This window comes from Oncorhynchus nerka, linkage group LG4, assembly GCF_034236695.1.
Source record: "Oncorhynchus nerka isolate Pitt River linkage group LG4, Oner_Uvic_2.0, whole genome shotgun sequence".
Taxonomy (NCBI): domain Eukaryota; kingdom Metazoa; phylum Chordata; class Actinopteri; order Salmoniformes; family Salmonidae; genus Oncorhynchus; species Oncorhynchus nerka.
In genome coordinates this window covers 16,807,210-16,833,017 of record NC_088399.1, presented here as the reverse complement: position 1 = coordinate 16,833,017, position 25,808 = coordinate 16,807,210, and the positions used below count along the sequence as shown (strand labels likewise).

At 44.8% G+C, this 25,808-nt stretch overlaps 1 protein-coding gene and 1 non-coding gene across 11 annotated transcripts in view; both read right to left on the bottom strand.

Annotated features, from left to right (window-relative positions):
* The window catches only part of LOC115119221 (spectrin alpha chain, non-erythrocytic 1), a 55,800-nt gene extending 32,436 nt beyond the window's left edge, over positions 1 to 23,364 (bottom strand). For 9 of the 10 annotated variants that reach the window (XM_029647987.1, XM_065017271.1, XM_065017273.1 and 6 more), the window contains exons 1-15: positions 16,598 to 16,672; positions 7,969 to 8,208; positions 7,417 to 7,542; positions 6,582 to 6,722; positions 6,062 to 6,342; positions 5,632 to 5,931; positions 5,199 to 5,334; positions 4,957 to 5,058; positions 4,717 to 4,854; positions 4,507 to 4,617; positions 4,353 to 4,430; positions 3,934 to 4,089; positions 3,449 to 3,653; positions 2,966 to 3,147; positions 1,884 to 2,250 (exon numbers count right to left, since the gene is read on the bottom strand). In XM_029647987.1, the coding sequence (XP_029503847.1) occupies positions 1,884 to 2,250; positions 2,966 to 3,147; positions 3,449 to 3,653; positions 3,934 to 4,089; positions 4,353 to 4,430; positions 4,507 to 4,617; positions 4,717 to 4,854; positions 4,957 to 5,058; positions 5,199 to 5,334; positions 5,632 to 5,931; positions 6,062 to 6,342; positions 6,582 to 6,722; positions 7,417 to 7,542; positions 7,969 to 8,208; positions 16,598 to 16,618 (2,584 nt within the window). In that variant the 5' untranslated portion in view covers positions 16,619 to 16,672. Of the gene's footprint in view, positions 1 to 1,883; positions 2,251 to 2,965; positions 3,148 to 3,448; positions 3,654 to 3,933; positions 4,090 to 4,352; positions 4,431 to 4,506; positions 4,618 to 4,716; positions 4,855 to 4,956; positions 5,059 to 5,198; positions 5,335 to 5,631; positions 5,932 to 6,061; positions 6,343 to 6,581; positions 6,723 to 7,416; positions 7,543 to 7,968; positions 8,209 to 16,597; positions 16,673 to 23,254 lie in introns of those variants that run through there. The other variant, XM_029648017.2, reaches the window with a different exon arrangement.
* Positions 2,372 to 2,508, bottom strand: LOC115129111 (small nucleolar RNA SNORA84). Its single transcript, XR_003863632.1, has one exon. It is a non-coding gene; the product is annotated as a small nucleolar RNA SNORA84 (small nucleolar RNA).
* Positions 23,365 to 25,808: the final 2,444 nt, after the last annotated feature.

Here is a 25,808-nt window from a genome sequence, read left to right as displayed (position 1 = left end):
TGTTTCCTGAAGTCCACAATCAGCTCCTTTGTTTTTTTTACATTGAGGGAGATGTTATTTTCCTGGCACCACTCTGCCAGGACACTCACCTCCTTCCTCTGGGCTGTCTTGTCATTGATGGTGTAGGAATATGTTGAAGATAAATACACAACGCAGAAGATGAGCGGATGAGAGGACTAAAAACTAGAGTATTAATGGTCATTAGGGAATTGTAAATTGGAGTTCAGTTCGACATCTGTTCAGAATCTGTGGAATGTCACTCCTGAACTCAGTGACGTGTGGTACCTGTGCCACGTTTTCATTGGTCTGTATATTGAGTCGGGGGCAGTCCTCTCTGAATAAACCTATTTTTCTCCCCATGATTTGCTTTGGAGTTTGTGTTATTGAAGAATAACATCAGTTGTTAACATTGGTAATCAGGTCTACTATTGTTGTGTTATCTGCAAACTTGATGAGGCGTGCGTGGCCACTCAGTCAAGGGTGAACAGGGAGTACAGGAGGGGGCTGATCACACACCCTTGTGAGGCCCCAGTGTTGAGGATCAACAAAGTGGAGGTATTGTTTTCTACCTTCACCACCTGGGGGGTTGCCCGTCAGGAAGTCCAGGACCCAGTTGCACCGGGCGGGGTTCAGACCCAAGGCCCCAAGCTTAATGATGAGCTTGGAGGGTACTATGGTGTTAAAGGCTGAGCTATAGTCAATGCATGGGTATTCCTCTTGTCCAGATGGGATAGGACAGTGTGCAATGCGAAGGCGATTGCATCGTCTATGTATCTATTGGGGCGGTATGCAAATTTAAGTGGGTCTAGTGTCAGGTAAGGTAGAGGTGATTTGATCCTTAACTAGCCTCTCAAAGCACTTCATGATGACAGAAGTGAGTGCTACAGGGCGATAGTCATTGAGTTCAGTTACCTTTGCTTTCTTGGGCACAGGAACAATAGTGGATTTCTTGAAGCAAGTGGGGACAGCCGACAGATAGGGAGAGATTGAATATGTCCGTAAACACTCCAGCCTGCTGGTCTGCGCATGCTGAGGACACGGCTTGGGATGCCTTGCGAGGGTTAACACGCTTAAATGTCTCACTCACGTCAGCCACGGAGAACGATAGCCCACAGTCCTTGATAGCATGCAGTGTTGGTGGCACTGTGTTATCCTCAAAGCGGGCGAAGGTGTTTAGCTTGTCTGGGAGCAAGACATCCTGCCCGGGACGTGGGCGGTTTTTCATTTGTAATCCGTGACCGTCTGTAGACCCTGCCACATACATCTGGTGTCGGAGCCGTAGAATTGCGACTCCACTTTGTCTCTGTACTGACGTTTTGCCTGTTTGATTGCCTTACGGAGGAAATAACTACACTGTTTGTATTAGACCAGATTCCCAGTGGTTCGCACTTTCAGTTTTGCGCGAATGCTGCCGTGTATTCACAGTTTCTGGTTTGAGTAGGTTTTAATAGTCACAGTCAGAACAACATCGCCTATACACTTCCTGAAGAACTCAGTCACCATGTCTGTGTATATATCAATGTTATTCTCGGAGGCTACCCGGAACATATCCCAGTACGCGTGATCAAAACAATCTTGAAGCATGGATTCCGATTGGACAGACCAGCATTGAATAGACCTTAGCACAGGTACTTCGTGTTTGAGTTTCTGCCTATAGGAAAGGAGGAGCAAAATGGAGTCGTGATCTGATTTGCTGAAGGGAGGACGGGGGAGGGCCTTGTAGACATCCTGGAAGGGCGAATAGCAGTTATCAAGTGTTTTAGCAGCTCGAGTACTAGAGTCAATGTGTTGAATTTAAATGGAATTGACCCAACCTGCTAAATAGTCAACAGGTGAACAGTTGAAAAAGGTGGCAGTATGCATGTTAGTAAGAGCAGACTTACCTTCCTCCACCATGGCCTCTCCCTTCTGGGTGACAGCCTTAATGCGGGGTTCGTGGCCGGCGATCTCCGCTTGCAGGGCCTGGTGCTTCTTCAGCAAGTTCTGAACGCCAATCAAGTCTTTGCCCCGGTTGGTGGAGGCGGCGATGGGCTCCTTCTCCCGGATCCAGGTCTCCTCGTCCTCCACATCCCTGAAGAGCTGCTGCAGCCGCAGCGAGTCCGATAGCTTCTGCTTGCGGGCAGCCATGGGGTCGCGAAGGGCGTCGTAGCGCGCCATCAGCGCCTCCTGCTTGCGCTTGATGTTGTCAGCGTCAAAGTGGCCCGCCTCCTGGAACTGACGTGCCTGGATGGTGATGCCGTCAATGCGGTCCTAGAGAGGGGAGAGAGAGTCAGTCAGTGTTGGCAGTAAGTCAGTCAGCAAGACTTACCTTGTGCACTGACAGACAGTAGTCAACACAAATATTTGAATGCCTGAATATTGTAGACCAAAATAATGTCTCTGCAACTGGGCTATGACGGCTACTTGGAGTGGCAACTCCCATGCATAAAATCACTATCACTAATATTTGCCAGTCAATCAAAAACCTATAGATCAGCACAGTCCAGCTTTTTCTAGGAACTACCAGGCATGGACAGGATTCTTATAATTAGAGTAGAAACGCACTAGCTGCTCCCAGAGGTAAATGCAACAGTGTCTGTTAGTAGTTTACTTTTTGGTTCTGAAAACATCTAGTGATGGCAGTCAGTCAGTCAGTTACCCGGTGATGGCAGTCAGTCAGTCAGTTACCTAGCGGTGATTTAAGCAATAAGGCACGAGGGTGTGTGGTATATGGCCAATATACCACAGCTAAGGGCTGTTCTTATGCAAGCCGCATTGCGGATTGCCTGGACAAAGTCCTTAGCCGTGGTATATTGGCCATATACCACAAACTCAGAGGTGCCTTATTGCTATTATAAAGTAATTACGAACGTTAAATAAAATGTTTTGTCCTACACGTGGTATACGGTCTGATATACCACGGCTGTCAGCTAATCAGCATTCAGGGCTCGAACCACCCAGTTTATAAATGACAGTAAATCATTACCTGGTGTGCGGCCACATCGGCCTCCAGCAGGGCATGTTTCTTCTGCAGGTTCTGAACGCTGGTCAGGTCCTTGCCGTAGTCGTCGGAGGCCAGGTGGCCCTCCACCTCGTAAAGCCACAGCTCAATGTCCTCCACATTCCTGTTGAACTGCTGCTGCTGGTTAGCCTCACGCAGCTTGATACCTGGGGGGAGGGGAGAGAGGAGAGGGTGGTGAGGAGAGGTTTAAGGGTGGATGAAATTAAGTTGGATGTAGGTATTGAAGGAAGGGCAGTTCTACATTTGTAGGTTTGGTTTCAGATCTTGGGGCTCTTAAATGAAACCTAGTGTAGTGACTAAAAACTAGCTTAAAACATAAATGAGCCTTTTTGCAGCGCTCCTCTACAGAGTAACTAGCATCACCGCCATTTTATATTTCCTCCACTCAAGGCAAACTCAAAATGGTGGGCGCCATAATAATAACAGCCTCACTCCCACTCATCTCACCTTTGAGCTCGGTGGCCTCCAGCAGCTTCTTCCACTGGGAGCTGACCTCGTCCATGCGGACCGACACTTCATCGGCGGCGTAGTGCTTGCCGTCCAGGAGCTCCTGTCCAGACTTCTGCAGCGCGTCGATGCGGCTCTGGTTGGCTGACAGCTCCGCCTCGAAGGCCTGGTGCTTCTGGACCTTGCCCTGCAAGTTGGACGGATCCTGGGGAGAACAGAAAGAGCAGAGATGGTGAAAGGAAGGGGTTGTTATAAGTATTAGGCCATAGTACTGGGAATAAGGAACTGTGTGGTTCACAGTGGTATTGCAGCCTAATGGGATCCCACTGCAGTCTAGGAGAAAGTCACGTTGAGTATTGAAACCCCATTATAAAGTACTAAGTAGCTTACTAGCTAAAGTATACCACTAAAGTAGATAACTAACTAGCTAAAGTACATCACTATAGAATACCTAGCTAAAGTAGCTAACTGAGAAACATTGATACCTTGTAGGCTTCGTCGGTGGCCGTCTTCATCTTCTCATTGATCCAGCTCTTGAGCTCGTCCGAGTCGCGGGAGAACTGCTGCAAGTGGAAGGAGTCCTCCAGGGCGGCGCGGCGGGACTGGGCACGCTCATGCAGGGCGTTACGGCGGCTCAGCAGCTGAAGGGTGGGTGAGATTTAATACAGAACACCCAGGATATGGTATAAGCAGATATAGGGCAGCAGGTAGCCTAGTGGTTCAGAGTGTTGAGAATCCCCAAGCCGACTAGGTGAAAAATCTGTTGATGTACACTTGAGCAAAGCACTTAACCCTAATTGCTCTGGATAAAAGAGTCTGTACTCTCTATTTTACATTTTAGTCATTTAGCAAAGTGCTACAAACATAGGACACATTCTGGTCCTGATCATCGTATTCTACTTACAGCATCTCTACGAGTGGCCACATCCTCCTTGGCGTAGTGGTTGTTCTGGATCAGTTTGGTGGCAAATTCATCCAGGGCCTGGAGAGAGGTTAGAGATTAGGCGTAACATTTGAGGAGGAAAAGCTGATCTTAGAGGTTACTGTTATGTACTCACAGTGATCTTCTCCTCCTGGGCGCTGAGGGACTTCTCAAAGTCCTCGTGTTTCTTCAGCAGGGCCTCCACGCTGTCCAGAGAGTCACCAAGATCCTCGTTCAGAAGGAACGCCTGCACGCACACAATAATTACTTCACACCCAAACATTTTTGGAGAATAATAATTTAAGTGTAATTAAGTGAGTATGTTATTGTGTGTGGATGGCGATACCTCTTGCTTGCTCATCCAGTTGTCGACCTGCTCCGTGTCCCTGTAGAAGAGCTGCAGGTCCATGCACTGCTCGTACTGCTGCCTGCGCACCTCCCACAGCTCCAACAGAGACTCCTTCTCCTCAGTCAGTACACCCAGCTACACACACACACACACACGGATGGGGTTAAATTAATCTGTGCACAGGTCCATGTAAAAGCTTGAATTCCAAACCAAGGATAAAGAGACAGATAGCCCTACCTTCTCCTTGACCTCCTCTGAGGCGTAGTGTCCAGTGTTGAGCAGAGCCTTGCCGGCCTCGTCCGTGGCTTTGAAGCTGTCCTCATGGGCGTCAATCTCACCCTAAGGACCACACACACACAGTAAACGTCAGCAACATTGCAGGAAAAACTAGCATCACTGATTTGAAGATCTGAGAAAATATATAGTACTTAACAACTGCAATTATATTTAAATTATTATTAGGATCAGTTTTCCTGTACCTTGTGTTCCTGGTGGCGGTCGAGGAGAGCCTCAGCTCCAGCCACGTCGTTGGCCAGCTCATCAGCGTTGATCAGGGCCTTCATCTCCGTCACCCAGCTGGTCAGGTCACGGAAGTCTGAAGTGTAGCGCTGCAGCCTGCAGGGGGCAAAACACATACAGACAGTCAGTCAGAAGATAGGGTTCTGCATACTTTCAACTAAACTGGGCTTAAATGGCTGATAAATGTTTTGTTTGACCATGCTATTGGGTAGTCGCTGTGTGTTGATCGCAGTGGTGTTACAGTACTAACCCAGTAAAGTTACAGTACTGACCAAGCACGGTTACAGTAGGGACACTGCAATGTTATGGTAGTGACATAGTAACAATACGGTACTGACCCAGTAAAGTTAGTGTGTTCGCTGTTAGGGCGGCCAGGGTTTTACCGGTACCCACCTGTAGGAGTCGTTGAGGCGGGCGTGGCGCTCGGCGGCCAGCGTGCGGATCTGCTCCCAGTTGGTGATGAGCTCATCCCTCTTCAGGTGGATCTGGGAGGCGTTCTGGGGGTGGGTCTGCTGCAGACGTTCAGCCTCTCCGCCCAGAGTGTTGACCTTGTCCTCGAGGGCAGCCAGGTCTCTCTCCAGGCCCTCATGCTTGCGCAGCAGAGCCTGAACGCTGGCCAGGTCCCGGCCGAAGTCATCGGATGCCATGAGCTGCTCCTTCTCCTTGATCCAGCTAATGGTCTCGTCCACATCCCTGCAGGCCACATAACACTCTCAGTCAGAACAGAAAATCCAAATGTCTTGATCCTCTCAGTTGTCTTGTGGCTTCCCCATCACACACACACTCCAAAAGAAAACACACACCCAGCCTGTCCTGGGCATACCTGTTAAATCTCTGCACCTCGGCGGCTCCGAACAGCCTGCCCTGCCTCTGCTGCGCCAGGCCCTTGAGCCTCTGCCAGGCGGCGTTCACCTCCTCCTGCTTGCGAACGATGAGCTCCGCCTCGGGGTGGGACTCCTGGCTCAACTTGCCCGCCAGCTGGTTCACCTCGTTCACACGCTCCTCGTGAGCTGCCAGGTCCGTCTGGAACTCCTCAAACTTCTTCTGTAGCACCTCTACGTGCTCCAGGTCCTGGCCCAGCTCCTCCGAGGTGGCCATGGCCTCCTGTTAAGACACAGGTTTTGGTAAGATTCAGGATCGGTTATATAGTAGGTCCCTGCAGACATGGTTTAGGGAGGCTAATGTTTGGAATTGGTTGTCAATAAGGTCCTATGGCAATGGTCTCCTGTTGGATATGATTTAGGGTAAGGTCATGTTGTCTATTAGAGTTCCGTAGACATGCTTTAGGTCATGGCCTCCAGTAGATATAGAGGATGTGTGTGACTTCAGGTTGAGACACTGACCTTGTCACTGATCCAGTCCAGGGCATCCTCACACTCGCGCAGGTACTGCACTAGCTTCTGGGCCTGCAGTAGACGGACACCCTTCTCCTTGGTCTTCAGCAGCAGCATGTCCCAAAGACGGTGAAGCTCCTCCAGACGAGTCTAAAAGCAAAAAGGGAAACAATTTACACAGGGTGATGGAAACTGATGCAAGACCAGGGCCCATATTCAGTCTCTCAGAGTTGGAGTGCTGATCTGGGATCAGGTCCCCTCTGTCCATACAACGTTATTCATTACGATCTAAAAATAGAAATTAGGGCCCATATTCACAAAGTATCTAAGAGTAGGTGTGGTGACCTAAGACCAGCTCCCCTCATCCATGTGATCTTGTCCATTAATGATCCAAAAGTTAAGACTGATCCCAAATCAGCACTCCTACTCTGAGACACAAGTTATGGTTCCAGTACTTTGAGTCCAGTACTTGCTGAAGCTGTAGTTTGAGACCAAGATAAGTGCATATCAATAGAAAATAGGCACACACACATCATGCACTTCTCATAGTCTTCATATATAGGTCATAACCACACAGCAAACAGAATGGATCTGAAAGAATTAAAAGGGAGTGGAACCTAAAAGAGAAAGAAACACAAGAGCCAGGAGGTCCACATCACCCAAGCACCTACTTTTATATAGTCAGCCATATTGAAACTTGAAACTATGGGTCTCTGGGAAGTCCGGTATGGCGTGAAGGACTGAACCAGACATGATCAGGGTTAAAAAGGGTGGATTGTGTAGATCTATCTTGGTCAGGCACATAGCTCAGCGGACTGTGTGGGTGTGTGTCTTTGTCTCTTACGCGGATGGTTTCGGAGGCAAAGTGGCCTTCGGAGATCATAAGGTTGCCAGTCTCGTCTAGCTTAATGATGGCTCCAGCGTTGGCCTGCACCTCCGCCTCAAAGGCCTGATGTTTCTGGAGCTTGCCCTGTGGGGGGAGAGGAGGCATGTTAGCATGGCAAAGATTACAATGGACAGGACAGACATACCTGGCGAAGGGTCACGGATTATGATGTACTGATCATGCTGTGTGAGTTTTATGGCCTTGCGGTTTCATTTTGAACGGCCACTAGAAAGGCTACAAGTCAGTCAATTCACAAAAAGTGGCTCGTGCATACTGTAATAAAGTAAGGTGACAAAATGGAATCAGGATGTTATCATTCATTTTGTCAAAGCCATGGTTACAGTACAACACAACCCAAATTCCAATAGACTAAAATGACAACTGGACAGGCTGATCCTAAATCTACCCGGAGCTGTTGAAATGCATCCTTGTGCACTAAAACCCATGATGTGCGATAGGTAGGTACTGTTATGCCGTATGCTGACAGACATACGGACAAGGCAGACTGACCTGGAGGTTGGTAGGGTCCTTGTAGTTCTCATCAGAGGCAATCTGCAGCTTCTCCTGGATCCACTTCTCCAGCTCGTCAGCATCGCGGCGGAAGAACTGGAAGCGGTACGAGTCCTCCAGCTTCTGCCGTCGCACGCCCGACAGCTCCTTGAAGCGCCGGTAGCGGTCCAACACCTGCTGCCGGCGCTCCTGGATGTCATCAGCAGACTCCAGCACTTTCACCCCACTGGTATCCATTCTCTGACAAGATAAATACAATGGGGGAGGTAATCATTAACACTTCTTACCACTTGCAACAAAACAATTCTGCTTTCTAGTTGTTAGCATTAATAGTTACTACAATTGAGATGAGTGGATGAGAATGCCGTCAGCCATCTTGACAAATGTATGTGTATGAACAAGATGGCTGCTACCATTTGTCCATCGCTTTGAATAGTATAGAAATAAAAGGTCCAACTGAGCCTGCTATGGCAACGCTAGCATCGCATCAAGCATTTCTACTTGGCCGTCATCCGATTTCTCTAATCTCTGCTTCTTTAGGCCTTTAAAACACAAGAGCTCTCAGAAACTGAATAGCTGTGGAGGACTTCCAGAAGGTCACGAAGTACCATTCTTTCTTTTCCACTTTCTCTTTCCCTGGGGGCATTTGAACACAGTGCAGCTCTTCATGGATCTCTACTCACCACGCAAAAAAAATGGATCTAGAGGAAAAGTCACGGAAGACACACAACTTTATAGATTACGAGACAAGGCTGACTATTGCTATGAAAGGACAAAAACTCCCCAGTGAAGTAAGTAGCCAGCTCCTCTCCAGTCCAGCTGACTCGCCGTGGGGCCAGCAGCTGAGAATGCGAGAATGAAAAAAGGGAGTGGGGGCAGAAATTCCACACAGCTCTGAACAAACAGTAACCAGACCTCACTTCACAATTGGACTGCTGCTGTCAGCCCTCCTAACACGCACTGGCCCTCAGCCCCCCTCTTCACCAAGCCTATATACCATCCCACCATACACCGGGGGAGTGGAGGCCAGTAGAAAGAGGGAAGAGTAGGGCGAGGTAACCAGACAGGATCACAGTCACCCACCCTGTATTCTAGTCCCCAGCCTGGATAGTGGGGCTGTCAGAGGACCACACCCAGTCTCTGCCAGGCAGGCATAACAAGGGTGCTTCCTTTCATATACTACTTGTCTCTCTGGACAACGAGGAATGTGAGCTGAACATTTGGTGTCATTTCTGGAGTGGCAGGGAGCCCGGGAGGGTGAGAGAATCTAGGCTCCTAGACCATAAATTGAATTACCAGCATTCAACATGGCAACTTTGAAGCTTATGTGACAGTGAACTGTAGCAGCATAAAGTGCATTTAAGATGGCAAGTTTGTATTTTTCAATCATTGATGAATACACAACAAAACGTGAGGCAGCCTCCAAATGGCTTCCGTGAGATTGTAGGATTTTAGCACATGGGTGTAATCCCAGCCTACCTGCCAACCATTGTGGGGGGATTGATAAATTTTCCGTGGTCAGTCTTTCCCAATGCTTAGGCCTACATCTGGAGTCTTTTCTCACGGTGGTGTGACCTACACTGTGGCCTATCAGGTCCCTGTGACCTCTGATACACCAGACCAGGCCCTGGTGGAGAGAGGCCAGTCCAACTGAACACCAGGGGGAGAAAACACACAGCATCCTTCATCTCAGGTCAGGACTGTTTGCGCATGGTTGTCATCCAGTTCCAATAGACCATCTCATACCCTTCATACAATCAGAACCTTCTTGACAGAAATAAACAGACTAAACCATTCTTCCAGAAAGAAAGGTACAGACAAGGTGTCTCACAATAGACATGGATAAGATCAAAATGTGATATGACGACTATGAACAGAATTCAGTGTGCTTAACTGAGTCATTTATTTCAGTAAGGAGGGACAGAACATTGATTTACCCAGCCAACCCAAGGACAGTGAACCCCATGAGCAAAGAGGACCATATAGAAAATAAAATAGCTGACAGTCCAACAGTCTGCCCCGGGGGTTGGGGGTAGTGCTAGACCTCATGAAATAGGCCCATTGTTAAAACACGGCCAGCGCAGCTCCCAATCATACAGCGAGAAAGAGGGGTGGAGAGAGATAGACGGAAGGAGAGAGACAGTGAAATGGTCCATCTCTGACAGTAGGATTAGTGGTGTCAGCAGTGTGGTGACATTCAGCAGATCCAGGAGACACTGCTTGGTCTGGTCCACAGAGGGGCCGCTGGGCTGGCTGGGTCTCCTCAACAATCAACAGACCAGTTTGTTGCCTGGTTCAATTCTTCCCCAAACATCTTCCTACACCAGTGGCTCCCAACCAGGGGGTACTTGAGAAGATGCACATGAAGGGGTAATTCGGGTGCACTCCGTTCAGAGCAAAATTCCGTTGGGAGGTACAGTAAATGAAAGAGTTTGGGAACCAATGAACTACACCATAACTCTAACCCACTGAAGAGATGGCATCAGCAAGAGAGAGAACTGAGGAGCCAGGAGTCCAGTCAAAGTGCAGATTGTTCTATATAGCTCATATACAGTGCATTCGGAAAGTATTCAGACCCCTTGACTTGTTCCATATTTTGTTATATTACAGCCTTATTATAACATGGATTAAATTGTTTTTCCACTTATCAATCTACACACAATACCCCATAATGAAAAGGCAAAAACTGCTTTTTAGACATTTTTGCAAAAACATTTTAAATTTCACATTTACATAAGTATTCAGGCCCTCTACTCAGTACTTTGTTGAAGCACCTTTGTGGCCATGTTTACAGCCTTGGGTATGACGCTACAAGCTTGGCACACCTTTATTTGAGGAGTTTCTCCCATTATTCTCTGTCCCGAAGCCACTCCTGCGTTGTCTTGGCTGTGTGCTTAGGGGCATTGTCCTGTTTGAAGTCTCCCCAGTCCACGGTCCTGAGCGCTCTAGAGCAGGTTTTCATCAAGGATCTTTCTGTACTTTGCTCCGTTCATGTTTCCTAGTCTCACAGTCCCTGCCAATGAAAAACATCCACAGAGCATGATGCCGCCACCACCATGCTTCACCGTAGGGATGGTGCCAGGTTTCCTCCAGACATGACGCTTGGCATTCAGGCCAGAGTTCAATCTTGGATTCATCAGACCAGAGAATCTTGTTTCTCAAGGCCTGAGAGTCCTTTATGTACGTGCCTTTTGGCAAAATCTAAGCAGGCTGCCATGTGCCTTTACTGAGGAGTGGCTTCCGTCTGAACACTATCATAAAGGCCTGATTGGTGGAGTGCTGCAGAGATGATTGTCCTTCTAGAAAAGGTATCCCATCTCCACAGCTCTAGGAAAAGTCTTGGTGGTTCCAAACTTCTTCCATTTAAGAATGACGGAGGTTGTTGTGTTCTTGGGGACATTCGTTGCTGCAGGTACCGGTGTGTCGACACAATCCTGTCTCGGAGCTCTACGGACAATTCCTTCGACCTCATGGCTTGGTTTTTGCTCTGACATGCACGGTCAACTGTGAGACCTTACATAGACAGGTGTGTGCCTTTCCAAATCATGTCCAATCAACTGAATTTACCACAGGTGGACTCCAATTAAGTTGTAGAAACATCTCAATGATCATTGAAAACAGGAAGCACCGGAGCTTAATTTCAATATACTATCCGAAATGTACTGTATAAGTTTATGGCCACTCTGCCATCAAACAAATCAATCTATAAAAAGAAAGAGATACGTCAGAAATAACTGACAAGATCATGAAAAAGCATTTAAACCCATTAGTAGCCTCTACACTGGCCCATTTTCTGTAAAAAGCATCATACTAGACAATTTCCCCTCCCCCGTCCCCTTACACCAGTCCTAATACACAAGGGTTTAAATCATCCCAGGATTTAGCTGACCACAACCCCGTTCTGCTCTGACATCTGCCTGTGGGGATGAAGGCACACGCTACTCTGACTAGCCTGTTTGAGGGACAGCTCTCTGGACCAATGAGTAAACAGCCTTTGGGTCATGTGTCTTCAGGACACCACCCTCTCCTGGGAGACACTGCTGCTCTGAGACACAATGTGCCAAAGTCGTTGTTAAAGGAGTGATGCAGCGAATTTTATAGCCGTGTGAGATATTGTCACTTCAGTGTGAACTTGAAGTCATCGGACCTTGTAAAGAGTTTGCCCTGTTGGAATGTGGTTTAGAGACAACTGAATGTGTGTGCAAGTCCAGGTGTCAAGCCCAATGCCTTCCCGAAAGCATGTATACCCCTTGACTTATTCCACATTTTTTGTTTAACAGCCTGAACTCAAAATGGATTAAATAGAGATCTTTCCTCACCCATCTACATATGATACTCCATAAAGATGGAGTGAAAACATGTTTTTTGAAATGTTTGCAAATGTGTTGAAAATGAAATATGAAAATATTCACACACCCGAGTCAATACATGTTAGAATCACCTTTGGCAGCGAAAATAGCTCTGAATCTTTCTGGGTAAGTCTCTAAATGCGTTACACACCTGGATTGTACAATACTTGCCCATTCTTTTTATTTTTTTATTCAAGCTCTGTCAAATTGCTAGAAAATTATTTAAGTCGTGCATCAAGCAGATTTAAGTCAAAAGTGTAACTCGGCCCATCAGGCCGGTAAGCAACTCCAGTGTAGAATTGGCATTCGGAAAGTATTCAGACCCCTTGACAGACTGGACCAGGTTTTCCTCTAGGATATGCCTGTGCATAGCTCCATTCCATTTATTTTTAATCCTGAAAAACTCCTTAACGATTACAAGCATACCCATAACATGATACAGCCACCCCTATGCTTGAAAATATGGAGTAGTAATCAGTAATGTGGTGTATTGGATTTGCCCCAAATATAACTTTGTATTCAGGACAAAAAGTGAATTACTTTGCCACATTTTTGCAGTATTACTTTAGTGCCTTGTTGCAAACAGGATACATGTTTTGGAATAGTTTTTATACTGTACAGGCTTCATTCTTTTCACTCTCATTTAGGTTAGTATTGTGGAGTAATAACTACAAAGTAATAATTCCACTTTGACATTATGGAGTATTGTGTGTAGGCCAGTGACAAAGAAAATCTCAATTTAATATTTCAAATTCAGGCTGTAACACAACAAAATGTGGAAAAAGTCAAAGGGTGGGAATACTTTCTGAAGGCACTGTAAATGGTTACATTACAGAAAAACAAATCTGTAGCATTTATCAGACCACAATACATTTGGGTAACGAAGAGGCCACGTCATAGCACGTTGTATCTTCGACCCGCGGAAGACCCTAGCACAGTGCAGCTGCAATATGAGATAGTGCTCGACTGACGCTGTGAGTGGTAGATAACACCAATTTCCTCCATCTCCTGCCCCCTCTCTCTAACACTCTTTCCCTCCCTTGTCCACTTACCCACTAACTACCTCACACACCCCCACATACTACTAGTAAACAGCAGAGCTGAATGCTTCCTCGAGGCTCACCATCTACATAACCCTTGATCTCTCGCCAACAGGCTCATTCATTTTTAGTGCTAAGAGGAGGAGACAGAAGCACCATGCACAAATTCCATCCGCATTACATAGGATAGTCAAAGTCCAACCACCTGGTTTCTCAAACGTGTAAGCAAGCAGCAATTAAATAACTCTACGGTGGTTAGGGCTGCTCAACTGTACAGAGACAAAGGTTGTGGATTGAGGTGGTGGACCCACATCCTGTTTTTGTGGCGAGACCACGTGAAGTACGGTCTTACTAACTGTTTTTTTTTCTGGTTCAAAATAGCACTTAGGTGGTGGGGGTGACGGGTGGGTGGCCATGGGTGTGGCCAATGGTACAGTCAACAACAAGAAATCTTAAAAAATAATAATTTTTACCTTTATTTAACTAGGCAAGTCAGTTAAGAACTAATTCTTATTTTCAATGACGGCCTGGGAAACAGTGGGTTAACTACCTTGTTCAGGGGCAGAACGACAGATTTTTACCTTGTCAGCTCGGAGATTCGAAGTCCAACGCTCAAACCACTTGGCTACCTGCCGCGCAAAAAATCTGAAATCTTTTAGGCTTAGCTAAAAGATTTATGATAGTTTCCTGCAAATCTACACATTTTATAATGGAGCTAAGAGAAAATCTGCCATTCTACACATTTTGCCATGGCTTGTGCCATCTGAGTGACTTAAACATAAAATCAAATGGGGGCCTTATGCAATGACAAAAATACTCCCGAATGCATCATTTGGGGAATGATTTATTCTCCCTGACTATCTAGCAGTTATTTTGGTGATTGCTAGTTCTCAAACTATTTTTTTAAAAGTGCCATTATCATTCCTACATACTTTATTTGGTTTTAGTCATTTTAGTTAAAAAGCTTTTTTTCCACCCCTAAAACTATTTTCCCAAATAGTTTTCTATGCAGAAAAAAAACACTAACTATAGGCCTAGATACCCGGAAAGTGGTTGGGTTAAATACTGATGCAGGAAACTAGGCTAAATTGCCACTTCAGTACCAACTACATAAGACATCTTTAGAGAAAGAAAGACGTTATGTCAGTACTCATGCACGAGACCGGCACACTTGAAGTGTTATGTAAATGTGGCTGTTTCAAGGTTCTCTAGAAGATTCTTCCCTCCCTCTGTTCTCCCCTTCAGTCACTCCCCTTCAGGTGCATTCAACTTGGGTGTTTACCTCAAACTGTCATGTCAAACTATTTCACATTTTCAATGCATTAACGGAATTTAGTGAATCAGCAATATTCAAAAGTAATATTAATTTGGTATTCCTGATGAGCCAACAACTTGAACGCAAATATCATCACGTCATTGTCTGCAATAGGTATTTGTCACTGAAATAACCACTTGTAATCGCCACACAGTAGTGACTGTACCTTTTCAGACGGTTAGCCATTGTCATGAAGGCATATTAACAGGGCTGTTTCAATTCCGGTCCTGGAGGGCCAAAACACTTCTGGTTTTTGTTTCTACCTGGTAGTTAATTGCACTCACCTTGTGTCCCAGTTCTGAATCAGTCCATGATTAGAAGTAAAGGATGAAAACCATAAGTGCATCTATTCCCACACTCCCCATTTTAAAAATCAGGTCATTCTCATAAAAACGTGCCACAGATTCCATTCGAGGAGGCCAGAGATATTTATAGATCCCTGTGTGGCTCCCATCACTGCACAAGTATCCAGAGATATTGCTCTGCGGAGAGAGAATGCGACACAAGGTGGGTTGGTGGAGAGGGGAGGGGTATCGATTTGCTTCATTAGAATTATTGCCTACGCATTAGGCCTAGGCTACTCTTAGTAGCTGGATATTTCATTTGAGTGCACCAAAGTCTTCGCTCGCTTCCTGGCATAAACAAATCCATTCGTTTTGACGGAGCACAAAAAATGATTATACTGAGGAGAAGGCCCATCATCACTCCCAAAGCGTGAGACAGTGGGAAACAGATAATTGGTCTTTTGACCAATTATATCAGATCTTTACACATCTGATCTTTTCAGAGCTGATCGGATTGGTCAAAAGACCAGTAGGTGAAAAAAAGATCAGAATTGGGCTGCCTGTGTAATCGCAGCCATAGTCAGCCCCCTCACGGTTCCTATGGTAACATCAGTTAGCGAGGGGTTATATGACGCCATACTGGGCGAATGCAGACCGGAGGAATTTACAGGAAACGGCAGGGTGATCCCAGAAGACTTAGTACATGCCAAATACATGTGCAAAGAGAAGAGGCGTAGCTTCAGTTCCCTTCGCTCAGAGTGAACCTTGACACCCCCCCCCCCCCCCCCTTACAGCCCACTCCACTCCTAGCTGATCGGTAGCATGCCCAGGGGAGATTTGAGTGCAGCTGAAGAAGTTAACAGCGGATGGTTGGTTTGTGAATTAAAACAATATGTACAAGAGTGTGATAAGGCTACATGACAAAAGATTGAATTCAGCTTCATTGTTAATCTTATTTTCATACATTTTCACATAAACTTTCAATCCGTCATACAAATCCCAAATCCTACTCTGAAACATCACCAAAACAATCACGTCTGGATTAAATCAAAATGGCTGCCGCCCAGTCAACAACACAGTGAAATGCCAATGTCAAGAGATTTGACATCTGGGGAGGTTTACCATGCCAAATGCAAACGTGATTCCCTCGCATGTATTTTTTTCATAAATAATGGTCAGTGACATTAATTTAATCCAGCACAATTAAAATCAACACAAACCTTCAGTTTCATGCACATGACTCCACTGACAACGCATGCAGTAGCCTACACGTAGGCCTGAATTCAGTGATTCAATTACCATGGAATTCAGTTAAAACCAATCAAATTACCACATTAACCAAGTCCTGTCAAAACAAAAAACATTTGCTTACACAAACATACAATGCATGCAGAAAACGCAGGCCTGAATTCCGTGACAAATTACCATAAAAATAAACTAAAACCAAATCAACTGACCAGAGTTAGATTAACACAGTTAACCATAAACATTTACTCAACTTAAATTCTCAAACATTAAGGGACATGGGCTAACCATTAACCTGTAAAACCAACTTTGGTTATGTATCAAGAGAAAATCAAGATATTCTGGGCTGTTTATCCAGAGCCCTGTTCTTTCCAACACTGTCTCTGCAATCAGTACCTGAGGAGAGGTGGTGGCCATGAAGCCAGCAGCAGTCACTTCGGTCTAGGCTCCAGATGAAAGGCTCAACTGATAAAGGAAGAATGAGAAACTGAACGCCCCTCTTATTCTCTCTCTCACTCGTTCTCTCGCTGCAGCGCAGACAGACGCATCGCCCCTGCAGTGGCTAGGCCGTGATGGGAGCAGGCCAAGATACCGCCCAGCCCTTTGCGTCTCTCTGCCTCTTTCCCTCCCTCCCTCCCTCTTCCTCTATTCAGCAAAACAACAGCATCATGGCCTGCTCTCAAACATTCTCCCTGGCTGCTCTCAGCATTCCAGAAATGTCCATGCATTCGATGAACACCCTTCCGATAGCAGCAACGCACACAACATGCAAACTAACACACAGTGGTGACACACGTTACCTTCAGTTTTGGTTTAATAAACTGGGGCATGACGACAGGTGCCTGCGCAGGCTAAAGGCAACAACATACACCACAGTTTCATGTCAGAGCAATGGGTTATTTCCAACCATTCAAAAAGAGGAGAATTCAAACTATTGCTTTTAACGAACATGACTTGTTGACATTGATAAATACAGTTGCAATAAGAATATTCATTCATTCACAGCATTACAAAGGTGTTTGTTATTTGCTTTGTGTCAAGTGTGCATGCCCAAAGTATGAGGTGAGTTAGGACAGCCAGCCAGCAACCTGATAGACCACTAAGGACATGGTAACAGCATTCGCATGACATCCATACAAGAGTCTCCTTAGCCTAGTTCCTATGGCATTAAGCTCCTACTCACTTTATGCAAACGCAGCATCGTTTTCTATGTAGGTGTACGTGGGAGATACTCATGAAACTAGTTAATTTGCTACTGCCATGGTTGAGTTATAAAACCATGATGCATCTATCTGCAAGAATCAACTGTCATTCTGAAAACGAAGATACCTAGTATATGGCAGTGTCTTATTTGAAATACATTTTACATTTGCCTGAATTAGATATTTTAACACCAAATTCTCATTACCGAAATGAGACCAGATTAAATTATTGCGTCATTTTATACTCTTTTACTTGAGATAAATGTATCTTATTTGAATAAAACAAAATATTTTGCTGTAGGTTGTGCATAAATCATTAAAATTGTAAACTAGTTGAAGTTTACATTCAAATAATATTGATTATGTAAAAACAGTGTCTGAGGACATGTTTTTCATTACCGTAACACTAAGTTTCTGTAAAAACTGCAATATTTTTTAAAAGTAAAATGTTATTCACCCATGATGCATCATCTAGAGGAGTAGTCCTTAGTACATCTTGTTCTCAAACACGCCTTTATGACACTTTCTCATTACCGAAATGACTAAAAAGCTAGAATTGGGAAAAACTCGAGAGCCATTACCTTACCAACATGGAGGCATGAATGGGCTTCAGTGATGTGATCAATGGTTTGCTGACTCATAATGGCTGTCTCCTATTACTTGCTGATTGAGCCAAGGGCCTCATTAACACACATTTCTCATTACTAAATCATTTTTAGGTCTGTTTCGATAATTATAACCTTAATTTCGGTGATGATAATGAGCTAATTCTAATGTATAGTCAACAGGTGTCCTATGCTGGTAACTTCAATGATTTACCAGTACCACTGCTTACACCTATTGTATAGATGTTTTGTAAAATATTAGTTACTTCAAGACACAATCTGGAGTTTTTGTTTCAGCAAAGAGCAACCCGACCACTTAAAGGAGGATGTCCCCATTTGACACGTTCACCTGTTTTAGCACTTACCTATACTGTTGTTTGATATCCCAAGCCAGTTGTTGGTCCAGATCCCACATATTTAGATCCTATTTACCCATAGGATCCCTAATACACCAATATTACCTGTAAAGACCTTGGAGAAATTACTTTTTCTATGCTTAAGTCCCCTTTGAATTCTGAAAATACATGCATGTAACTACAGTACTTATGCTAAAATAAGGGGCATTTATATCAACTGCATTAAGATCAGTCATTTTTTAATTATGCAAATCATTTGGGATTAACAAATGACACAGTTTGATGTATTGGGTTACTAAATCACAAATAGAGCTCAGTACAGTTTTCCAATGGCAAACTAGGTAACACTCATTACCGAAACATGCATTCTCCTCTCCGAAACCATTTTGGAAAAATAAAACGTTTACTTTGGCAATCTGGGCTTATTCTGATAGTGTGCCCCTTGTTCTTTATACATAAACTATATACATACAAAAGTATGTGGACTCCCCTTCAAATTAGTGGATTCGGCTATTTCAGCCACACATGTTGCTGACAGGTGTGTAAAATCAAGCACACAGAATGCCACCTTTCCAAGAAGTCAGTTCGTAAAAATATCTGCCCTGCTAGAGCTGCCCCAGTCAACTGTATGGGCTGTTATTGTGAAGTGGAAATGTTAAGGAGCAACAACGGCTCGGGCCGCGAAGTGGTAGGCCACACAAGCTCATAGAACTGGACTGCCGAGTGCTGAAGCTTGTAAAAAATAGTCTGTCCTTGATTGCAACACTCACTACCAAGTTCCAAACTGACACTGGAAGCAACGTCAACACAATAACTGTTCGTTAGGAGCTTCATGAAATGGGTTTCCATTCAAGCCAAAGATCCCCATGCGCAATGTCAAGCATTGGCTGGAGTGGAGTAAAGCTCGCCGCCTTTGGACTCTGGAGCAGTGGAAACGCATTCTCTGGAGTGATGAAAAACGCTTCAATATCTGGCAGTATGACAGACATATCTGGGTTTGGCGGATGCCTGGAGAACACTAGCTGTCCCAATGGATAGTGCCAACTGTAAAGTTTGGTGAAGGAGGAATTATGGCCTGGGGTTGTTTTTCATGGTTCGGGCTAGCCCCTTAGTTCATGTGAAGGGAAATCTTAACGCTACAGTTTACAATTACATTCTAGACAATTCTGTGCTTCCAATTTTGTGGCAACAGTTTGGAGAAGTCCCTTTCCTATTTCAGCATGACAATGCCCCCATGCACAAAGCGAGGTACATACAGAAATGGTTTGTTGAAATCGGTGTGGAAGAACTTGACTGTCCTGCACAGAGCCCTGACCTCATCCCCATCGAATACCTTTGGGATGAAATGGAACGCCTACTGCGAGCCAGGCCTAATCGCCCAACATCAGAGCCCGACCTCACTAATGCACGTGGCTGAATGGAAGCAAATCCCCGCAGCACTGTTCCAACATCTAGTGGAAAGCCTTCCCAGAAGAGCAGCAAAGGGGGGGGACCAACTCCATATTAATCCCATGATTTTGGAATGAGATGTTCGACGAGCATACCATTAGCCATGTAGTGGATGAGTACATACAAATAACATGTATACACAAGTTATGACAAAAAACAAGTTTCAAAAAAGATTGTGTTGCGAAATACATTATAATAAGTTAATTTTAAATATATTTATTTTCAGTGTTGTTTAACTCCAGCCTTTTCAATAGGTGAGCAAATGTAAAAAATAAAATAAAATAAAAAACACTTTTGAAGTTGCTTTGTTTATTACCTTTTTGGACTTTGAAAACTGTTGCGGTAATTAAGAATTATTGCATTAGTAGTTGTGAAAATTGTGGTAAAATGCATATCTGATCAATAAACACAACAATTATGAAATGGATAAATAAAGATCCTAATCTTAGTGATCCAAGAGTAATTATTTTCTGTCAGTTTCGTGAGAATCACCCATATACTTTTGTGCAGCTCAAATTTTGGAACGGACCATATCCGTCGCTCTGTTTGCGTAGGGCCCTTTACACAAAACTGACACACTGAACCGAACATATATGGACAGTATAACTGAATAAGAGTGGCATCTGTCCTCAACCATTTCAGACAGGGAGTGACTAGTATAAATGGATAGGGATGCTTTAAATTAGGCTACTTCACGGTCAACACATTCTCTGTTCAAATGTGATTATCAGTCAGCCAGCCGGAAACCATATAGCTGACCATGTTAAACAAGACAAACATAGAAAAAAAACTCTTGAATATGCCGGGAACTGGAAGCTAAATCAGTCCGCTGTTAATATGTTTAGGGTTAGGCCTAGACGAGGTTCAGACTTTAAAATGAAATCCATACGACACATTTTTTTTTTTAAGTGAGGAGCGCTGATTAAACGTTTTTCATGTGAATTTGTCCTTGGTTGTGTGTCTCCTTCACTCTGGTGACAGTTGATGACCTCAACCGTGTTCTTGATCCCATCAAGAATGCAAAACACACATCAAGAATGCAAAACACAGACCTGCCAAGGGTACATTTTAGTGTTTCAAGGTAGTGTGTGTCTAATGGTTTGAGCAGTTTGTTGTTGAGCCACACCCATTCTGTCACCCTTCAACAGAAACACAATGTGCATCACCTATGAAGGGAAGTGGGTGGTGGTGGGTAGAAGAGCTTATAAAATATACCAATTTCTGAGCTCAGTGGATGAACTCCCTTGACTACACAAGAAGCTAATGAAATAAATTAATTTTGTTTCCTGCCTGGGTTCTTCCATTCTATATATTTCCAGGGATTACCTCATCGAAGGGATAGGGACAGACAGCAGCAGCATTATGATTGCTCCACCTAACTCTCCGAAATGCTAAGTAGAGCTTCCTTCCCCCATCCAATCGATTCAGATCTGAGCATAGTAGGACGAGGGACTATTGGAAGGAGTTAGGGGCCACAATGCAACCAGGCCCGAGTTCGGAACATACCGTCTTTAGTCTCGAGTGATGACTGGAAAACTAAATTCTGACATTGGTGCAAAAACTACCAGAGACACTATGAGGACAGAGAGGAGACAACTGAACAGGCTCATCCATAACGCATAAATGATTTCTTCACTCAGGCTGCAGCTCGGAGAATAGACCTGAAATTCTATTAATAAATTAGCACGGAATAAGGCCATCAACTAGAAAAATGACAGGCCTTCTCGTCTCTGCAATGTCATGGAGACATTGGTCTTACTAGGTCACAGGAGAAGTAAAAACTAAAACAGCTAAAAGCAGCAAGCACAGATCACAAGTCTTGCATGCTAATCTTTGAGGACGTAGTTGTTACTTTCCCCATGGATTTCTCACTGAGGATGGAAAAGGCTTATGTCATGTCCACAATTGGCCACCACCCTTGAAATGGGTGGTGGTTAGGACAGTCAAACGCAATGACGCAAGCGAGGCACAGCGTAGTCCAAATTCTCAGAGGTCATCCCACACCCAGCTGTGCAAATCCTCTCCCTGTGACTTCAACACATATCTATCTTTTATTTGATTTTTATTGGCATGGTATGTTTGTTCACATCTACATTGCCTTAGGGCCCTTGCCAAACTTTTAAAGAAGGTGAACTGCTGCTATTAATTTTGTTATTATTATAATTGGTTTTAATGTTTCAACTTTTATTTAACTAGGCAAGTTAGTTAAAGAACAAATTCTTATTCACAATGACGACCTACCCCAGCCAAACCCTTACGACGCTGGGCCAATTGTGTGCCGCCTTATGGGACTCCCAATCACGGCCAGTTGTGATACTGCCTGGAATCGAACAAGGGTCTGTAGTGACACCTCTAGCACTGAGATGCAGTGCCTTAGACCGACCGCTACACCACTCAGGAGCCAGAGTGGGTGAGATAAAACTCTATTTAGTGCAAGAAGTTGACCACACCATCAAGACGATTATAATCAGGAAGGATTAGGTATACAAAGGCTAGTAATACCACCACCCAATGTGAAAACCATCTAAATGCATTGAAAGCGAGGTGAAAGACAAATTGACAAAGGCCATCGACACCATCCAATGGCCGAATTACTAAAACAATGAATAGCCAGCCAGCTGCTTTCTGCTTACCATGAGAAAGATTAGTTTAGGATATTCTTAAAGCCGTATTTTAGAAGTATGTAAATATTTCTCCACTACGCAGTATTGCTGCTATTTACAAACGCCTTGGTTGGCTTGACCAGCAGATGATGCCATTATATTCAATGGCATTCTAACTGTGTGGCATTGATGCTGGGCGGGTCCTTCGCCTATAGTCGACACAAATATGTATTCCGTCGACAACAGACAATAAATAACAATTGATTAAATAATGTATGTGTATACACTAAGGTTATGGTCAATTACATACCATATGTATAAATGGGTATTTGATTTATAAACATTTATAAGCTGCAAATATTGCTGTAGAATGGGTCGCGACGTTGTGGGCTCGCTCTGTCAACGCAAGGAAGCTTAGCTAACTTGCTAGCAAGCTGACAAGCCAGTGATGGCTTCTGGTTCAGCTAGCTAATAAAGCTAGTCTCCATAAGGTTATATAAGTCTGTTTCAACAAGTTATAAATTAAGCTTGTTTTTTTACCAGGGAGGAGATGGCGGTGCCCTGACAGTTATGTCAAATATTGTATAGTACGTTTAGAATCTGGTTTTGCTGTCGGGATTGCATCTCCCAGATGCAAGTAGCTAGCTAACTTAGTTAGCAGGGGGATGGTGAGGCCACTGAGGTATATAGGGTGAGGCTAGTTGTGTTAGTGACAAAAATGCTATCCCACACAACCTAACGTTACTAGAAAAAGCAGGATGGTAAAATTGCTATATGAATAGGCTAGTTAGTAAACGCCAAAGCCGTTTTTATTGAAACCCAACACGTGCACGCTTACCTCTACTTTGCAGTTAGCTTGGGTAGCTTTCTAAAACCGGATCAAAAATGTGTGGAAACCTCCCGGAATAAAATAGCTGTCGACGGGCGTCGAGCTGTTCTGGGCTGTAGAGCGAGCTGTTTGGGATGTCGCTAGTGACATCATACACCGCAGCACCGAATGTGTAACGATGACTACCGGAAAATACCGAACCTCATCATACTATAGTTTTGCATGCTTATGTAATACATTTGTAATAAATGTGACTTAAATTATCATTATTTCCAGTGATAATGAAACTATATCATATCACATTCATTTAGTGACTGTTTCACATGTGTAGAAGTAGACTGGGTGTGTACTCGTGCAGGATGCAGGCCATTTGGCCGGGTGCCACAGAATACATGTTGGTTCTGTACAAATAAATAAAAATGTGTATGGTTTGTAGTATTGTATCCTGTCACCTTATGATTGTTGTCTTATTCATAGAAATAAAACATGTTTTGTTATACCCCTGTATCAAATTACCAACATTGTTTCCTATTATTTTAAATTAACATGGAATGTAATATTGACACATAGTTTGCTTTGTGTTAGCATACAAACCAATCTGACTGACACAATGTAGTTGATTTTAAACTAGGTTGTAATATTTCAAGAATGTATTCTTAACACTTGAGGGCAATGCATGGCTGCCATGTTTTCCTCCGGGCCGGCTCGGCCCTCCCCTCCTGAGTGAATCATTGTGAGCTTACAGAACAGGGCTGTGGGCAGTTGAGCGAAAATTGAGGAAACCTAAACTTTCCCGGAGGACCTATCATCCTATCACCTCCTCTCTACCTTCTCTTCCTCTGTATCTGCTGCCAAAGCCACGTTCTATCACTCTAAATTTCAAGCTTCTGCCTCTAACCATAGGAAACTGTTGACGACAACTTTATTTCACTATCACATCCCTCCTTAAGCCTCCACACCCTCCCTCTCTGCAGATGACTTTGTCAACCACTTTGAAAAAATATTTGATGACATCGGCTACTCAGTCACTCAACCCATTGAATCCATTGGTCTCACTCACACAGAACTACCATACACCTTGACCTCTTTCTTCCCTCTCTCTCCAGATGACATCCTGCGACTAGTGAGGTCTGGCTGCCTGACAACCCGACAACCTGCCCACTTGACCCCATCCCCTCCTCCCTTCTCCAGACCATCTCTGGAGACCTTCTCTCATTCCTCAAATCCCTCATCAACTCATCCCTGACCACTGGTTGCGTCCCCTATGACTTCAAAATGGCCTGAGTTGCTCCCCTTCTCAAGAAACCAACACTCGACTCATCTGATGTCAAAAACTATAGACCTGTATCCCATCTTTCTTTTCTTTCAAAAACACTTAAGAGTACTGTCTCTGATCAACTATCTCATTATCTCTCTCAGAGCAATCTTCTTGACCCTAAACCAGTCAGGCTTCAAGACGGGTCACTCAACCGAGACTGCTCTTCTCTGTGTCACGGAGGCTCTCCCCCATTGCCAAAGCTGACTCTCTCTCCTCTGTTCTCATCCTCCTAGATCTATGTGCTGACTTCGACACTGTGAACCATCAGATCCTCCTCTTCACCCTCCCAGAGCTGGGCATCTCAGGCTCTGCACACTCTTGGATTGCATCCTACTTGGCATGCCGCTCCTAGAGGATCTCTGTCTGCGCCATGTACTCTCACTACTGGTGTCCCCCAGGGCTCGGTTCTAGGCCCTCTCCTCTTCTTTCTATACACCAAGTCTTGGCTCTGTCATATCCATACACATGGTCTTTCCTATCATTTCTATGCGGATAACACTCAGCTTCTTTTCTCCTTGCCCCTTCTGACACCCAGGTGGCGACACGCATCTCTGCGTGCCTGGCAGATATCTCAACTTGTGTGTCAGCCCACCATCTCAAGCGCAACCTAAACAAGACAGAAGTGCTCTTCCTCCTGGGGAAGGCCTGCCTGCTCAAAGACCATCACAGTTGACAACTCCACAGTGTCGCCATCCCAGAGTGCAAATAACCTTGGAGTGACCCTGGACAAAACCCTGTTGTTCTCTGCAAACATCAAAGCACTGGCCTGCTCCTGCAGGTTCATGGTCACAACATCCGTAGAGTACCTAACACAGGAAATGGCGCAGGTCCTAATCCAGGCACTTGTCTTCTCCCGTCTGGACTACTGCAACTCGCTGTTGGCTGGGCTCCTCGCTTGTGCCATTAAACCCCTGCAACTTATCCAGAATGCAGCAGCCCGCCTGGTTTTCAATCTTCCTATGTTCTCTCATGTCACCCCACTCCTCCACACACTCCACTGGCTTCCAGTTGAAGCTCGCATCCACCACAGTACCATGGTGCTTACCTACGGAACAGCAAGAGGAACTGCCCCTCCCTACCTTCAAGCTATGCTCAAACCCTACACCCCAACCCGAGCACTCCATTCTGCCACCTCAGGTCTCTTGGCCCTCTCACCCCTATAGGTGTTCAAGCTCTTCTCTGTAAGTCACTCTGGATAAGAGCGTCTGCTAAATAACTAAAATGTCATGTAAAATGTTTTCCCAA